Raw genomic sequence first — 19,205 nt, forward strand, 5'->3', positions numbered from 1 at the left:
TATATGCTGAAATAAGCAACTAAAGTAATCCTATTATTGGCAAAAGATATAAACATTGGTGAAACAAACTTAAAAACCAATACTTTATGAATGAAATTCCTTGAGATATTTGTTCTGAAATGAGTTATAGATACTTCCAAGTTAGAGTCAGAAACTACAAAGAACCAGTGTATATAATGTAGTTCAGTATTTAATCTAACACCCTCCTGAATGAAGCAACTCATCACCATCCTCAGTACTTATAACAACAGTATTATTGTTATTATTATCAATAATTTATAAGGCCAGTAATCTTTCAGTAAAGGGTAGAGTTGATACCATCAACCTCAGTACTTACAATATCAATAATAATTCTAATTTTGGTACAAAACCAGCAAGACGGTTAAGTCAATTATATAGATTCTGATGTTCAACTGGGACTTATTATATGAACCCTGAAAAAAATAACAAAAACAAAAATCCTTTCTGTTATAGGCACATGGTCTGAAATTTTGGACAAGTAGGATATCAACCCCAGGATCTGACTGGTACTTGTTTCATTAACCCAAAGGAATGAAAAGCAAAGTTAACTTTGGCTGAATTTTTTAACTCAGAATGTACAGATGGATGAAATTCTGCTAAGCATTTTTGTCTAGTATGCTAAATTTTCTACTAGCTTACCAACTTAATAATAATTGTTTCTAATTTAGAAACAAGGACCAACAATTTTGAAGATAAGGGTTGTTGATACCATCAGTCCCAGAGATAGACTGGTAACTTGTTTTACCAAACCTGGAAGGATGAAAAAGTAAAGTTGATCTCAGGGATATTTGAACTCCTTGCATAAAGAGCTGGACCAAATAATACAAAGTATTTTTTCTGATGCACAAACAATTCAGCCAATCCACAATCCTCAGTAATAATAACAATCCATCCCATCAAAATTCATAACCTAAAGAGAGGACAGAACTGCACAACACTGTTGGTTTCAGTAGAGTTAGATAACTTACCTGGAGGTACCTGTCTCTATGAACAAGCTCTTCCCCCCCCCCACTTTCTCAAGTTTTATTTTTAATACAGTTGGTTGCCCACCTCCCTTTCACCTAATAAACATATATTTTCATTAAAGTCAATTTTATAAGAAACTTGGTGCACTTAAAAAAATTGACCCTGGAATACTTTTCTTTTTTACCTGACTGGCCAGAAAGCCTTATAATTCCATAAAAACTTAGATAACTGGATGCAGCAATGTTCATAATTCTCCCAACTGTAAATCAATTGAAATGGCTTTTAAGTGAGAATCAAATCTATAATAAACTATTCGCTGGAAGATTATCATTTTGCCTTTCAGAATTGAACAGATGATCTACCACCAGTTATCAACTGGGAGCTTCTACAGGGTTGCTTGATCTGCTCGAAATATCAGCTAAAATTTCTTGCAAATTATAACAGACTGTCTTTAAAAATACCCCAGAAGGGAATGACATATTCAATAATTTAGTCCTAGATATGAAAGGAAGCCACACAGATCTTATTAATTAGAGAGATATGGCACATCCTTCATTTTGTTTGAGCCGAAGTTGAACAGAATCTTTCAACAAAAAAAAAGCAAAAAAAAAGCAAAAATGGTCAGTTGGAACATCATTAATCCCAGATCTGTTCAAACATGACTGATCTGGGGCTAAGCAATACCAGCAACAACCCTAAATGGTAAAGTAAAAGCAATTCCTAATCCAAATCAAGAATTGAGGTATGTAATGAGATACTGCAAAATAGTCATGGGTAACAAGCAGCCCACAGGACTTTCCACATGGCATTCTTAACAAAAAAATTACCTTGAATTTTTAAGTAGTGAGGCTTGTCTGATGATGAGCCATGCTTCTAGCAGCTCATTTCTTGAAAACAGTTACCCAAGGCTACTGTAAAATATTTCTGTATTCTACAGTAATACATCTAGCAATCATATAGGCTTCAACTGACTAGATGGTGCAAAGAGTTAGAATTTTAGAGACGAAATGAAGGTAGACTTTGTAGGTTTTTTTCATAAAGGCCTTAATGAAGTAAGTGAAAGAAAAGCAACACAGCTTCTACCTGACTTGACTCAGGTAAAACAACAAACATGTGCTGTTTATCTCAAATTATAGAATGTGTATGGCCTTCTTCCATCATTATGTTTCTCAAAGCTAAATAATGGTTTCAAATTTTGGCACAAAGCCAGCAAGTCTGGGGGGAGGGAGGTGAGTCGGTTTCATCGACCCCCCCCCCCCCAGAGTTCAACTGGTATTTATTTTATCAACCTCGAAAGGATGAAAGTTGAAGTCAAAAATTAAGCGGAATTTGAACTCAGGGTGGATGAAATGCTGCCAAGTATTTCACCCAGCATGCTAATGATTCTGCCAGCTAATACCCGAGGTAGCTACTTCTCACAGTAACATTGTGGTCATTGGCGTAAACACTTTCGTCTGTCCATAAAGTGTATGCAGCACTAAAAAGATTCATTCATGATTCTTGATCATAATCTCATTGCTTGCAGGAGCCTGGGCAACATCAGTATCAATCAATCCTATTAAATCTACCCCAGTATATCACTGGTACTTTATTGTTAATAGAGCCCCAAGTTGCTATAAGTCTAACAGCTTCCACAGTAACTGCAAGAATGATTGGTTTGTCACACGGGACAATGTAATATTGTATGTGGAAGTAGTAGCATTCATACCTTTGATAAAGAATTTTAGTGAAATGAAATGTAGAATAAACATAAATATCATGATCAAGAAACAAACATTCACACAGTGGTCCTATTTCTATTAATTATTTTACCACCATCCATTAGACACAATAAGAACTATGAATTGAAACCAAGCCAAAGACTCGCTTTGCTGAGAACTTAGCTCTGCCCTATGTAATCTAACTCCTATAACCACCAATAATAGCAATAATATCCATTGTAATAATAATTCCTTCTACAATAGGTTTGAAATTTGGGGAGAAGAGGCTAGTCAATCGTATCGAGCCCAGTGCTCAACTGGTACTTATTTTATCAACCTCTAAAGGATGAAAGGCAAAGTCAACCTCGGAAACATTTGAACTCAGAACATAGGGGCAGAAGAAATGCTACTAAGCATTTTGTCCAGCATGGTAATGATTCTACCAGCATATTTATCATCATCATAATAATAATAATAATAATAATTTCTAAGGGGAGGGAACAGTCAATCATATCAACCCCAGTCCTCGACTGGTACTTTATTTTTCGACCCTGGAAGAATGAAAGGCAAAGTTGACCATGATGGGATTTGAACTCAGAACATAAACAAATCTAACTAAAATACCACAAGGCATTTTGCCTGACACTCTACTACTTCTGCCATCCATCACTCCCAATGATAATCAATAATCAATAATAAAAGCTCAAGATGAAAAAGAAATCTTAAATTTCATTAGAATGTGACATTTACATGAATTTTCTCACACTGAACACTCACACCCATCTCTGTTACTTAATGTTTATTTTTTGTTTTTGTTTTTTTTCATTCGTCATCAGTATTTATGTGTATGTGAGCTATGTCACCAGGAGTCAGGGAAAGGTAAGATGAGGGAAGAGATTTTCTTTTGATATTTGTTTCATTATATATATATCATGTCCAGCAAATGTATGCATAAATCGTCTTCAGTAACTGAAAAGCAGGCACAAAGTGTCTTTGTATACATAGTCTTTTCCAAATGGTGACATTTATTTTCTTTACTGTTTTCACTTTTTCCGATTTTTTAAAGGTATTTTTGTCTTTGTGTGTGTACAATTGTAATTGTTGTTATTGTTCCATTAACCAAACTCCACAAGTCTTCTTTTACAATGTATGTTTTTTTTCCTTTTCTTAGTTTTTTTTTTTAGTCATTCAAACTTTTGTTGTTGTCTTATTTTTGTGTTTTATATTTTTTTTAAAAATGTAGGAAGAGGGATGGGTGGAGTAGGGAAGGGCGTGTGGCATGGCTGTGTTTAGAAGAAAAGCAAGAAGAACAGATTCTTCATGTCCATCCTCCCATTATTATTATTATTATCATCATTATAATCAATATTATCATTTCTCTCACCATCATAACAACCACTGCCCCAACACCACGACCACCACCACCACCAACAACACCCATCAAAAAGCACTGGTCTTGGATTGGTTTTATCTCATTCTCAAACTTCCATCCTTCATAAGAAAAAATAACAACGAAAATGAAAATAATAAAAATAATAATAGTACTTGTAGTAGCACTTATAGTTGTATTAGTAGTAATAATGATAATAATAATAATGATAATAATAATAATAATAATAATAATAATAATAATAATAATAATAATAATAATAATAATAATGAATGACACAGATGTGTTCTATAGTCCCCTAGCTTGGAGCTGTTTCGATGTGTTTCTGGTCAAATCTGCTTTTGAAATTCTTTGTCATGTAAATGAAGAATGTCAAAGTTTCTTTCTCTGCCACGGGAATTGTTTTAAAGTGCCGAGCCACACTCTGGAAAGAAAGAAATAAGAGAAAAGTAAAGTAAGGCATTTAAAGACACCAAGAACAAAAGAAATCTGCTTTATGGAGAAGAGAGCACGAAAAGAAAGATATGGAAAACTTTGCAGACTATCGGGAATAAGGCTCTGCCACAGAATGATAATCAAGAAACTACAGGTGAAGGTTGTTGGAAGCACTCCGTCGGTTACGACGACGAGGGTTCCGGTTGATCCGATCAACGGAACAGCCTGCTCGTGAAATTAACGTGTAAGTGGCTGAGCACTCCACAGACATGTGTACCCTTAACGTAGTTCTCGGGGATATTCAGCGTGACACAGAGAGTGACAAGGCCGGCCCTTTCAAATACAGGTACAACAGAAACAGGAAGTAAGAGTGAGAGAAAGTTGTGGTGAAAGAGTACAGCAGGGATCACCACCATCCCTGCCGGAGCCTCGTGGAGCTTTAGGTGTTTTCGCTCAATAAACACTCACAACGCCCGGTCTGGGAATCGAAGCCGCGATCCTACGGCCGCGAGTCCGCTGCCCTAACCACTGGGCCATTGCGCCTCCTCGAACAGGTGAAGGTGATGGCTGGTGTTTGCCACACAACCATGTGGTTTCAGGTTGAGTTCCACAATATGGCACACTGGGCAAGGGTTTTCTACTATTATGATGCCAACCAAAACCATGAGTAGATTTGGTAGACAGAAACTGAAAGAAGTCCACGTATACTAGCAGAAAGACTGCCCCCTCCAGGCGGTTTTCTGCTAGCCACTTATTGATATTTTCAGTTGATTATTTTTCCGGATGCCCCCTGTTTAATTGCAAAATTCTAATGTGATATTTGTGTAATGATGAAATCAAACCTGGAGTGTGTGTGTGTGTGTGAGAGAGAGAGAGAGAGAGAGAGAGAGAGAACATTGCAAATAATGAATGAAATAAACATGAAATGAAAACAAAAATCATATAAATAAAAGCTTGTTAAAAACTATTTTGTACCAAATATTTAAATTTGTGAACTTGAAATATTCAATAATAAAAGGAAATTCAGAAAGTAAATTTTCCTGAAAACTCCCCCCCTCACTCTCTCTCTCACACACAAACACACACACATACATAAATGTATATAAACGTACATACAAAGCACGTGCGCATGTTCAGACGGACTACAAATACACAGAGCTGAACACAGCACATAAAAAGTAAATAGATAAAAAAATTTCATGGAAATTAATGAAGTGTTCAGGTTCAAGCGAAGATACTAAATAATATACAGTAGCAGCAAAAATAATACTAATAATAATTTCTTTTGTTTGTTACAAATTGCCGAGACAAATCATAAAGTGTTGGGGTTTACACCACACACAGTATACTTGGCTTGATTTAGGGGAGAGCTGGCCAACCAGAGGCCCTCAGGCTGCATGCAGCCTGCAGACTTTTATCCTGTGGCCCGCTTGATACTTTCTTGAAATGGGTTTATTTAAAGAAACATTTTTAAAATTTTATCAAAAATTAAAGATTGTAATGAGAAGTAAAAAAGAAAAGTACTACTGTTCATGCAAAGATAATATTTCATGTTGAATCAACGACCATTCATTCATTGTTATAATAATTGCATGAGAAAGCAAAATGCTTTCAATTCTGCCAGTATACAAGCGACCCTCAAAAAACTTTCTGTGATTAAAGTGGCCCGCAATGTAATTCGAGTTGGCCAGGCCTGATTTAGGGCTAAAGCTCCATCAAGAGGACAAACTGTTGGGGTCCGGGGAAATATGCCTGACAAAGGGAGAGCATAACTGCTCACAGTTCAGGATTCTCAGCAGATACTATAGCTTCAGTGTTTCCTTATGCTTCATCAGCTAGTTCATATCAAACATTCTGTACAATCACACTTGAGTTTGATTAGGTGCTGAAGGTACAAGGATTTATTACAAAATTAAGTAACTTTTGGGTCATAGTATTTAATGTATTATATATATATATATATATATATATATACACACACACACACACACACAAATATTATAATATAAATAATATGTATATGCATATATACACACGTATATGTACATAAATTTGCATATCCAAAGTACCTTGGATTGCAGGACGGCCTGCTGTGCTTACCTTGGTTTGTAGGGCGACCTTCTGCTCTTGAGGAGGCCTATTGAGTCAAGTACATCAACATCAAAATAAAAATCAAATAGAAATTGTAGTTGGATACCCGGGCCGGTGGCACATAAAAAGCACCATCCGAACGTGGCTGATGCCAGCGCTGCCTTGACTGGCTTCTGTGTCGGTGGCACGTAAAAAGCACCAACCGATTGTGGCCGTTGCCAGCCTCCCCTGGCACATAAAAAGCACCCACTACACACACAGAGTGGTTGGCGTTAGGAAGGGCATCCGACTGTAGAAACACTGCGAGATCAGACTGGAGCCTGGTGCAGCCTCCTGGCTTCCCAGACCCCAGTCAAACCGTCCAACCCATGCTAGCATGGAAAAGGGACGTTAAACGATGATGATGATGATGATGATGATGTATTTAAACAGATATTAATAAACCAGACAGCTAGTTGCATTCATAAATATGGAACATGAATATATGAATAACATATCTTCATATCAAGCTCGCTTTACTAACACATCTGAGTCTGATTAGTTGTTGAAGATAGAAGAACTTATCACAAAATTGAGTAGCATTTAAGTCATAAACATTTTAATGTATTTAAATAGACATTAATAAAACAGACAGCTAGTTGCATTCATAAAGATGAAAAATAACATATCTACCTCAGCTAACTGGGCCTTATTAGTTCCGGGCCGTGTAGGTAACTTATAATGTCGTCTGTATCGACGGAGTGTGTTTACAGGCATTTGGAAAAAGTCAATCTGAAAAGGAAATGAAAGTGGGAAAATGGATAACAAAGAACAGAGGAGTAAAGTGAAATTAATAAATGTAGACATCAATGTATGTATGTATATACAGATATAGAATGTTTTGTATCAGATATGTCATTCATATGGAGACCTGTATGTCAAAAATAGCTAAATGTGGATCTTTTCGGTTTGAACGGCAGTTTTTAACATAATTTTTAGGTAACTAAAAAATTTTTAACTTTGTATACTGGTAGAATATGCTTATAAAACATCTTTTTCTCTTGACTTTATTGATAAAATTCTATAGTTTGTAAGATATTTGTTTTTTTCTTTTTTCAATTTCTGCAATTTCAACCAATCACTGACATCTATTGAGGTAAAAAAAACAATCTGTGCCATATGAATATGTCCCTCGTTTAAGAAACAGATTGGGTTTATTTACATTTGTGAAGAAAAAAAAGATACCCTTCCCCCGGTCCCTAACTAACCCTAACCCTAAAACAGATTGAAATGCAATAGATCTCTCTTTATTCTCTTTTACTTGTTTCAGTCATTTGACTGCGGCCATGCTGGAGCACCGCCTTTAATCGAGCAACTCGACCCTGGGACTTATTCTTTTGTAAGCCCAGTACTTATTCTATCGGTTTCTTTTGCTGAACCGCTAAGTAACGGGGACATAAACACACCAGCATCGGTTGTCAAGCAATGCTAGGGGGACAAACACACACATATATATATATATATATACATATATACGACGGGTTTCTTTCAGTTTCCGTCTACCAAATCCACTCACAAGGCTTTGGTCGGCCTGAAGCTATAATAGAAGACACTTCTTGCCCAAGGTGCCACACAGTGGGACTGAACCCGGAACCATGTGGTTGGTAAACATACTTGGGTCATAATTATGGGTGACAATTTCATGTGACACCGCTAGAAAAAACTGCCGTTCAAAGCGAAAAGATCCCTAAATGTAGCCAAAAAAACTCAGAATATAAATTTTATCAATCAAGATATAAATGAATGAATGATGAGGTGGGTGTGCATATTTATGGATGGATGGATGAATGACTGCAAATTTCACCACCCAACCATGTAGTTTTAGATTCAATCCTACTAGATGACATTTTGGAAGTGTGCACTGCTTTAGGTCTTGTGAGTGAAACTGCAAAATCGTGTGTGTGTGTGTAACTTTCTGTGTGACTTTATACATTGTCAATGTTTGAGCAAAAACGGTGACAAATGTTTACAATGCCTATAACTATTACATCATATAATTTGATAGTTGTTAAGGTCTCGATGCATGAAGATCAGCAGAACATCTTATATGAAAACATCTTATAAAGAAAAAGTAGGTGGTGGCAACAAGAAGGGCATCTATCCACAGAAATTTGCCACCTGTCTCAATATATTTCATCTAACCAAAGCCCAATATGGAAAAAAAAAATCAGGCATAAAAATAGTGATAATGAACTCGTGTGTGAGTGAATGTGGGAGAGAGAATTCCTTTTGGCTGGTATTTTTGCCCAACTGTAAAGCAAAAAAGAGATCAGGTCAAAAGGGAATAACAAACTAATTATATCCATATTGTGTCTCCTATGCATTTTACTCTTAACATCAACTACCTCAGATTACATTTGGTTCTGTGACACAAGATTCCTATTTTGAATTGGTCTTAACAAAAATCTTCCATCAATATTTCATATTCATCTATGTTCCAAACACCTTTTCTAAATTCCACATTATTTAAAAAAATTAAATGAAAAGCACAGGAGTGGCTGTGTGGTAAGTAGCTTGTTTACCAACCACATGGTTCCAGGTTCAGTCCCACTGCATGGGACCATGGGCAAAGTGTCTTCTACTATAGCCTCGGGCCGACCAAAGCCTTGTGAGTGGATTTGGTAGACGGAAACTGAAAGAAGCCCGTCGTATGTATGTGTATATATATATATATATATATGTGTGTTTGTGTGTCTGTGTTTGTCCTCCTAGCATTGCTTGACAACCGATGCTGGTGTGTTTATGTCCCCGTTACTTAGCGGTTCGGCAAAAGAGACCGATAGAATAAGTACTGGGCTTACAAAAGAATAAGTCCCGGGGTCGAGTTGCTCGATTAAAGGCGGTGCTCCAGCATGGCCGCAGTCAAATGACTGAAACAAGTAAAAGAGAAATAAAAAGTTTGTGTATTTTGCAAAAGAAATATAGTAACAAAAAAAAAAAAGAGTTTGTTTAGTCAAACTTATTTTACAGACTCCAGCAGGATGAAAAGCAATTTTAGCCACAGAAGGATTTGAACTGAAACAAAGAACACAAGGTCTTGTAATCTGATGCCGACATGACACTTCAATTCCCATTTTATTAATAATATATAATAAATATAATTAATAAGTGCAGGTGTAGCTGTGTGGTAAGATGCTTGCTTCCTAGCCACATGGTTCTGGGTTCAGTCCCAATGTGTGGCATGTTAGGCAAGTGTCTTCAGGCCAACTAGCCTTGTGAGAGGATTTGGTAGATGGAAACTGAAAAAAAGGCTGTCGTGTGTGTGTGTGTGTGTGTGCACGTATTTGTGTTTGTCCTCCCACCACCACTTGACAAGCAGTGTTGGTTTTTTTTTTTTTTATACCAGTAACTTGGCGGTTTGGCAACAGAGAATGATAGAATAAATACCAGACTTAAAAATATGTCCTCAGGTCGAATTTATTTGGCTAAAATCCTTCGAGGTGGTGCTCCAGCATGGCTACTACAGTCAAATGACTGAAACAAGTTAATTTGTAAAAACGAAAAGAACAAAATAATAATATAGGCGTAGGAGTGGCTGTGTGGTAAGTAGCTTGTTTACCAACCACATGGTTCTGGGTTCATTCCTACTGTGTGGCACCTTGGGCAAGTGTCTTCTACTATAGCCTCAGGCCGACCAAAGCCTTGTGAGTGGATTTGGTAGACGGAAACTGAAAGAAGCCCATCGTATATATGTATATATGTGTGTGCATGTTTGTGTATCGGTGTTTGTCCCCCCAACATCGCTCGACAATCGAAGCAGGTGTGCTTACGTCCCCATAACTTAGCGGTTCGGCAAAAGAGACCGATAGAATAAGTCCTGGGGTCGATTTGCTCGACTAAAAGGTGGTGCTCCAGCATGGCCACAGTCAAATGACTGAAACCAGTAAAAGAGAGTAAAGAGATATTCATTGCACTGTGAGATACTTACTTGCCTTGTGTTTTAGTCAAACACATCAACATGAATATTTATGTATTTTCTAAGTGCAGTCGGTACTTACAGGTATAAACAAAAAAAACACTGGCTAACAATAAGCGGGGGTGGAGGGTGCAGTGAAACACAAATATACAGACACGTACGTCTGCATGTGTTCAGTTTTCATCTGCCACATCCACCCACAAGGTTTTTGGCTTTTGGGTTGCCCAAAAATAAGTAAGACACTTTACTTGCTCAATGTGCCCCATGCAGTGGGACTAAATCTGAAACTACGTGGTTGAGAAGCAAACTTCTTACTATGCCTGTGTATAATTTATTTATGTTATATACACTCCACACCTTGCAGTAAAGGAATGTGGAGCTGACACAATCAAAAACGTCTGGATTCTTAGAATAAGGCAAGCACGTTGTGTTTTGTTGTTCATGTTGTTCCAGTCTATTCAGATGCAGAGCCACAGAATCAAAAGGGATCTTTTTGCAGCTACATTAGGTAAGGCACCGAAGACAATCAAGCCTTCTTTTTTATTTTTACATACTTTATATATTAAAAATTAAAAAGAAAAAACATAATATATTAATTACAATATTATTTACTTATTATTGATTTTATATTACAAAATAAATTATTAATTTTGATATACATATAAAATAAATAATAAATAATGTGTAAAAAATTAAAATAAAAAAAAATTAAAGTCGAGGAAAAAAAACGTTGTTTCTAAAAATTTCTCTTTCAAATATGACGCTATCTGATGTCGCTACTTTGTCTTGCTGACAAGAGGGAAGTCACTCTGATTTTCATATTCAACTAAAAAAAAGCATCAGAAAGGATCCAACTAAAGGGCCGTCACTCTAATTCAGACACGTTTAACAGACAGAGAGAAATATCTAAGGAAGGTGGATAACTCTTTCTGTTTCAGTACAAAGTTTTGGAACAAACTACAACGAAGTAACTGCAACTAACGGAATGGCGGCAGCGGCGGCGGCGGAGACAACAGCAGCGTCACCACAATCTTGGCATACTATTCGTGCTTAGTCCCGGATCAATCGTCCTCGAACAGACTTACGATAAAAAGGAGAGCATTTGGATCTTTTCGGTTTGAACGGCAGTTTTTAACATAATTTCTAGGTAACTAAAAAATTTTAAACTTCGTATACTAGTAGAATGCGTTTATAAAACATCTTTTTCTCTTGGCTTTATTGAGAAAATTCTATAGTTTCTAAAATATTCGTTGTTTTTTTTTTTCTTCAATTTCTGCAATTTCAACCAATCACTGACGTCCATTGAGGTAAAAAAAAAAAAATTCTCTGCCGTATGAATATGTTCCTCGTTTAAAAAACAGATTGGGTTTATTTACATTTGTGAAGAAAAAAAAAGATACCCTTTCTCCCACCCCTAACCCTAACCCTAAAATAGATTGAAATGCAATAGATCGATACTAGGGTCATAATTATGGGTGACAATTTCATACGACACCGCTAGAAAAAACTGCCATTCGAACCGAGAAGATCCGAGTATTTGAAATAGTCAAAAGAAATGTTAACAATAAATAAAGAGTAACTTAATTAAATTTACCTCTGGTATCTCTTCGTCTCCCTCTAGTGATCCACGATCGTCTTCGCTATCTTTCCTCTTCCGCTTTGAGCGAACATTGTGAATGACATTTTTATGATAGTCGCAAATGTAGATATGAGAAACCTGTGAAGCATGGCAAAAAATGAAATTCTTCAGACAAGCAATGGGTGTATTTTCAGATTTTCAATAATAGAAGAAACAGTAGCAAGTGTTAGTAAACTCGTTTAATCATCTGGATTCAATAAATTCATCACTCTTTGATACTTTTAGTGCGAGGGGTGCTTGGAAAAAGTTCCTGGCTTTAAAGGTATCAAGAAATGTCTGACTGGAGGCCCAATCTTTTGATTTGCTTTTACAGGGATTAGAAAAACTGAAGGACTACTGCAATGTGTGAATCTGAGAGAGCAATATGTTGAATAAAAAATCATAATTAACTGGTCCTCCTGTACTTTCTTTTACCTAAGCCAGTAACTTTTCAATACCAGCTCGTGTGTGTGTGTATGTGTGTGTATATATATATATATATATATATATAATATATATATGTAAATAAAGGCAGCAAGCTGGCAGAAACCTTAGCACTCCGGGCGAAATGCGTAGCCGTATTTCGTCTGCCGTTACGTTCTGAGTTCAAATTCCGCCGAGGTTGACTTTGCCTTTCATCCTTTCGGGGTCGATAAATTAAGTATCAGTTATGCACTGGGGTCGATGTAATCGACTTAATCCGTTTGTCTGTCCCTGTTTGTCCCCTCTGTGTTTAGCCCCTTGTGGGTAGTAAAGAAATATGTATATATAAATATATATATATATATATCTTATTATCGTTTAACATCTGCCTTCCAAGCTAACCTGGGTGGGACAAATATATATATATATATATGCTGTGAAATATAGTTCACACATGTACATCTATCTATCTAGCTATTATGTGTTTGTGTGAATGTATGTGTATATGTGAGTATATATCTGTCACTCCATCGGTTATGATGACAAGGGTTCCAGCTGATCTGATCAACGGAACAGCCTGCTCGTGAAATTAACAAGCAAGTGGCTGAGCACTCCACGGACATGAATACCCTTAATGTAGTCCACAGAGAACTTCAGTGTGATACACAATGCGACAAGACTGGCCCTTTTGAAATACCCATTTTTGCCAGCTGAGTGGACTGGAGCAACATGAAATAAAGCGTCTTGCTCAAGGACACAACACGTCACCAGGAATTGAACTCACAATCGAATGCCCTAACCACTCAACCATGTGCCTTCACACACACATGCGCACATATATACATGAGTGGGTGCTGAAGAGTTCCTGGCTTTAAGGGTATTGCAAAATGCCTGATTGGAGACCCAACCTTCCAAGTTCTTTTACAGGGGTTAGAAAAACTGAAGGACCACTGCAATACATATGTGAATCTGAGCGGGGGAAATACAGTGAATAACATTATAATGAACTGATCGTTTTGTATTTTCTTTTACCCAAAACCAAGAACTGTTCAGCACCCCACTTGTAGTGTGTACTTTGTTATAAGTACTCAGCCCAGGTCTTCAGATGGAGGATATTTTAATACCTTGAATACCTATAGAACCTTGCCTTGTACAGTGGCACTGTTTGTTGGAAGCTACAAGTAGTTCTCCAGAAGGAACCTGCTGCTAGATGTGAAGCACTCAGATCCATGTGTGATGCTTGGAGGGGTTGCTCTATTTGCTGGTAGTGGGGGCTACCTATAGCCACTAATTTCCAACTGAATTTTTTAGAGGGAATGAAGTAGTAGCTAGCAATAATCCAATGCATAGTAGTTTTGCTGCCACTTGTCATGCTAGCATTGAATGATGATGCACCAGTTCATCCAAATCTTTGAGACAATGCTGAGGTCACTGTGGAGGCATGTGGCTTAGTGGTTAGGGTGTTGGTCTCACGATTGTAAGATTGTGGCTTCAATTCCTAGACCAGGGATGCATTGTGTTCTAGAGTGTAAAAATTCACTTCATATTGCTCCAGTCCACTCAGCTATAGAAGTGAGTTTAGCTTGGAGAGGGATGGGCTCCACCAAGCTTTCTCACTCAAGATACACTGCATGGCTGCAGTGCCCCATGACCCCCAAGAGGTTAAGGGATTTATCAGTCATCAAAGGTCATTAATGCTGCACTCTTTTAACTAAACAAGGCAGAGGCAACCTTTTGCAGGAAGCAGGTCATATGACTCAACTCATTATCAGGTGGGCTGTACTACTAAAAAAAATTCACAGGAATTTTTTGTTGATATGCCACTCAGAAAGTCCAGTGAGCCAGTTTGCCCAAGACTGAACAAAACTGTAAAAGAGAAATAAGAGATTTATTGGCATTCATGCCAAATTCAACCACCAAACCAAAGTGTTCTTGCAAACATGAACTATATCACGTTTGTCTTTTAATGCAATGGTTCTTAAACATGAGTGAGGGCACATGGCTTAGTGGTCTGACTATTTGGCTCCTGATTGCAAGACACTTTATTTCACGTTGCTCAATCCACTCAGCTGGCAAAAATGAGTAGTACCTTATTTCAAAGGGCCAGCCTCGTCACATATTGTCACACTGAATTTCCCTGGGAACTACGTTAAGGGTACACGTGTCTGTGGAATGCTCAGTCACATGCATGTAAATTTCATGAGTAGGCTTGTTCTGTTGATCAGATCAACTGGAATCCTAGTTGCCGTAACCGATGAAGTGTCACTCTTAAACATGGATATTATTACTAACTGGAACAAAGAGATAAAATAACTAAGAGGGAAGGAGGCATATGATTCAACATCAATGGAAATTGTAGCTGTGATACCAGTGCCGGGGGCACGTAAGAGAACCATCTGATGTGGCCGTTGCCAGCGCCACCCCAACTGGCCTCCGTGCCGGTGGCACGTAAAAAGCACCATCCGATTGTGGCCATTGCCTGCCTTGTCTGGCCCCCGTGCCAGTGGCAAGTAAAAAGCACCAATCCGATCGTGGCCATTTGCCAGCCTCGTCTGGCACCTGTGCAGGTGGCGCATAAAAAGCACCCACTACACTCACAGAGTGGTTAGCGTTAGGAAGGGCATCCAGCTGTAGAAACACTGCCAGATCAGACTGGGCCTGGTGCAGCCTTCTGGCTTCAGAGACCCCAGTTGAACTGTCCAACCCATGCTAGCATGGAAAACAGACGTTAAACGATGATGAAGAAAAATTAGCCGAAATAGCTCAGTTGGGAGAGCGTTAGACTGAACATCTAAAGGTCCCCGGTTCAATCCCGGGTTTCGGCATCCGGAGGCTGCCACGAAACATTTTTAATGGCGGTGCCCCAGCATGGCCACAGCTCAAGAGCTGAAACTGGAAAACATAAACATAAACATCATACTGTCCCTCACTGTATTGTATTACTAAAGTCTTGGTGTGAAATTTTTCATATCAAGAGCTATTAAAAATGACATAGCTTCATCTCTACTGAAAAAACACTACTTCAAAATATACAAGTAATTTGTTTAATTTTTTTTTTTTTTATGAAAATGAATTTTGACATCACTCTTACTATTCTGACCCTCTTTCTTGCTACCTTAAATCATATTTTACCTCTCTCTCATCACCTTGCTTTAATCCATCAAACTTTTCCCCCAATTTCTCTCCAGTTTTGTAAATTGCAAGACCCTATGAGTGCTACTGCCACAAGGTAAAAAAAAAAGTAAAAATTAAAATATCAATACACTCCATAAACCCACACAAGCACATTTTAGTTTCTTAAAGCTTTGGTCAGCTTGGACCTACAGTAGAAAAACATTTACCCAAAGTGCTGCACAAGGGACTAAACCCGAAATCATATGATTGCAAGGCCGACTTCTTAACCATAGAGCCATGCTGGCCTAAAGTCCACTAGGCTGTTCTCTTGATCCTTGTCAATGCCCAGAACAATCAACCCTTGACCATCACCACTCCCTGGCCACTACCAGTAGAAATGAAACAACTTACACAATCATCCCTCGTCAGTTTTAATTTTTTCTGTTGCACTGTCTTCTGTATCCGTTTGCTATAACTCGCATTACCTGCTGGACGCCTGCAGCGCTCACCATCATCTATAAGGCTGCAGATCTGATCATGCCCGCTCCGGCTGTCATCTTCCGTACTGAAACCGTTCACAGAACTATTCATTTTGACTACTACGGAAGAAACAAGAATAAATAAATAAATAAATAAATAAAAAAAAAATTAAATTAATAAAACATACAAATAACCAAAAAGAAATTTAGATTAAAAATGAGGAATTTCTGAAACTGATACCTTTCCCAAAATTATCAATAACTTAACTACAACTATACTGGCTAGGAAGCAAAATCTAGTATACTCTCTCTTTACTCTTTTACTTGTTTCAGTCATTTGACTGCGGCCATGCTGGAGCACCGCCTTTAATCGAGCAACTCGACCCCGGGACTTGTTCTTTTGTAAGCCCAGTACTTATTCTACCGGTCTCTTTTGCCGAACCGCTAAGTAACGGGGACATAAACACACCAGCATCGGTTGTCAAGCAATGCTAGGGGGACAAACACACACACGCATATATATATATACATATATAGGACGGGCTTCTTTCAGTTTCCGTCTACCAAATCCACTCAAAGGCTTTGGTCAGCCCAAGGCTATAGTAGAAGACACTTGCCCAAAGTGCCATGCAGTGAGACTGAACCTGGAACCGTGTGGTTGGTAAACAAACTACTTACCACACAGCCACTCCTGCACCTATCAAAAAAAAAACAAAAAAACTAACTGACAACCAAGTTTGATCTGGGCCCAAGCAACAACAACAATAATTCTTTTAAATTTGGCACAAAGCCAGCAATTTTTGCGGGGAGGGAAAAGTCGACCCCAGGGCTCAGCTGGTACTTATTTTATTGACCTGAAGGATGAAAGGCAAAGTTGATCTTGTTGGCATTTGAACTCAGTATGCAAAGCTGGATGAAATGGTGCTATTCATTTTGTCCAGCCTACTAACGATTCAGTCAGCTCACCATAACACTCCTCATGATTGTTTAATGTCCACCTTCCATGCTGGCATGGGTGGGATGGTTTGATAGGAGCCAGCCAGGAAGAAGCCTGCACCAGACTTTTGTGGCTGTTTTGGCAGGATTTTTACAGCCGGATGCCCTTCCTAACACCAACCACCCAACAGAATGGACTAACAATAACATTAATTTGCAAAAATGAAAATGGAAATAATGATAGTTTGTACTACAAATTTATTTATACGAGATGGGCGAGAAGGAAATTGCTTATCCATTTGTATTAATTTCAATCAAATTTTGAAAAATTTCTTTTTTTCAAACTTTGATTTAAATTAATAATTTGTAAAGTTTGACAGAAAACCATAAAAAAATGTTGGAAAGGTGATGGAGAGGAATCAAATTTGTTATTTAAACTAGGATTGGTAGTGGTTGTGATAGTGTTTCTTGTAAACTGGGCTTTCTCCAAAGGTGAAAAAGTGTAAAAATTAACATCAGCAGAATTAAAGTTCAGAATATAAAAGTAAAGGGAGATAACCACACACACACACACAGCAAAATATTTAGCCCAGCACTTCAAAATATTTCAGTCACTATTAACATAATAGATAAATTGTCATAATCACATTATTTATTTACTTTGGTACTTAGTCATGAGAAAAGGCAGATAACATTACTCTTTGTAGGGTCTCTGAGACGTGGAGGGTGGGAGGCCTCATCATCAAACTAGAGAACGGCCAGTACAACTTAAATCTACTAAAAGCTTTCTATGAGCCAGCTGCTGTTGTCAACTATTTCATGTTCAAAGCTTTTTCTTAAGTTTGTCCTAAACGTCCATGTTTGTTTTCAAATTTTTATTAGCTTTGCCTCACACGTTCTGAAGTAAAAGTATAAAGCTTCCCTTTTTGTAAGTCCCCAGACTCTGGTGGTTGAAAAAGTATCTGGAATGATCATATATAATGTTTGGATGCGAATGGGAAAAATGGGAAAAGTGCAGCAAATTAGAGCATTTTGCAAAATTTTGCCAATCAAAAGTGATTACTGTGTGAACAAGATAAATGTATCTCCAAGTGAGACTGGATCTGTTGACAGTTTGTTGCTGAACATGAACAACGAGAGTGCAGATAGCACAGGTTTTTGCAAGTGCTTTATAAATAACAAACATAGATATGAAAGTGGATACTGGGGCAGCTTGTTCGATAGTTCCATTACTATTTGCTTCAGTTATGTATCCCAATCAAATCATGCCCACAATAGATTAACCACTCTTGATGGTTCAGGTTGTTGGATCAATCCAAGTGACATTTAAACTCAACAACACCGATGAGTCACATAAATTTATTGTGGTAGACAGCCCATACTCTTTTGGGCTGACTGGAAAAGGTATTATTAAAGACAGTTCGTTTTGTTTCATTTTAAACAAGGTGTTCCCAGAGGTTAAAAATTTTGTGGGTTGAGTTAACTGCTCCGGTGCAAGATATTGCGTGATGAGTTCAGCGAGATGTGTTCCAGTACATTTGGAAAAAGAAGTGAAAGATGAGCTAAAGAGGTTCAAAATGATGGGTATCATCACACTGTCGGATTACTCTGGAGTCACATGTGCCTCACCTGTAGTATGGCTGAGTAAAAAAGATGGATCTCTTCACATGTGTGTTGATTACAAGGTGCATTTAAATGCCCATATTGACACTTATTTTTTTCCCATACCATCAATCGACACTATCTTCTCTGGTATGTCAGGTACAAAATTTTTCTTCACTCTCAATTTAAAGCATGCGTATTGGCAAACGTCATAAGCAGAGGAAGGCATATTTGCACTATTAATACAACCAACGGTCTCTACCTGGTTAACAGACTTCAAATGGACCTTAAGAATTCAAGTGGCATATTTCAGAACTGCATGGAAGCTATACTAAAAGGGATCAAAGGAGTGAAGGTATACCTAGATGATATGCCTATCTATGCTAGTAGTGAAGCAAAATTGATGAGCAGAAAAAATGTAGTAGTTCCAAGGTTAACCAAGGTGCAGTTTTCTATTAACAAAGAAAAGTCATTC

General features: G+C 37.8%; 1 protein-coding gene across 3 annotated transcripts in view; it reads right to left on the reverse strand.

Annotated features, from left to right (window-relative positions):
* Positions 1-3,390: 3,390 nt before the first annotated feature.
* LOC115214330 (histone deacetylase complex subunit SAP30L) overlaps positions 3,391-19,205 on the reverse strand; it is a 62,508-nt gene continuing 46,693 nt past the window's right edge. For 2 of the 3 annotated variants that reach the window (XM_029783512.2, XM_029783513.2), the window contains exons 2-5: positions 16,125-16,312; positions 12,153-12,275; positions 7,276-7,374; positions 3,391-4,501 (exon numbers count right to left, since the gene is read on the reverse strand). In XM_029783512.2, coding sequence (XP_029639372.1) covers positions 4,376-4,501; positions 7,276-7,374; positions 12,153-12,275; positions 16,125-16,304 — 528 coding nt within the window. In that variant the 5' untranslated portion in view covers positions 16,305-16,312 and the 3' untranslated portion in view covers positions 3,391-4,375. The remainder of the gene's footprint in view (positions 4,502-7,275; positions 7,375-12,152; positions 12,276-16,124; positions 16,313-19,205) is intronic. The other variant, XR_005000159.1, reaches the window with a different exon arrangement.

This window comes from Octopus sinensis, linkage group LG7 (genome assembly GCF_006345805.1).
Source record: "Octopus sinensis linkage group LG7, ASM634580v1, whole genome shotgun sequence".
Classification (NCBI taxonomy): domain Eukaryota; kingdom Metazoa; phylum Mollusca; class Cephalopoda; order Octopoda; family Octopodidae; genus Octopus; species Octopus sinensis.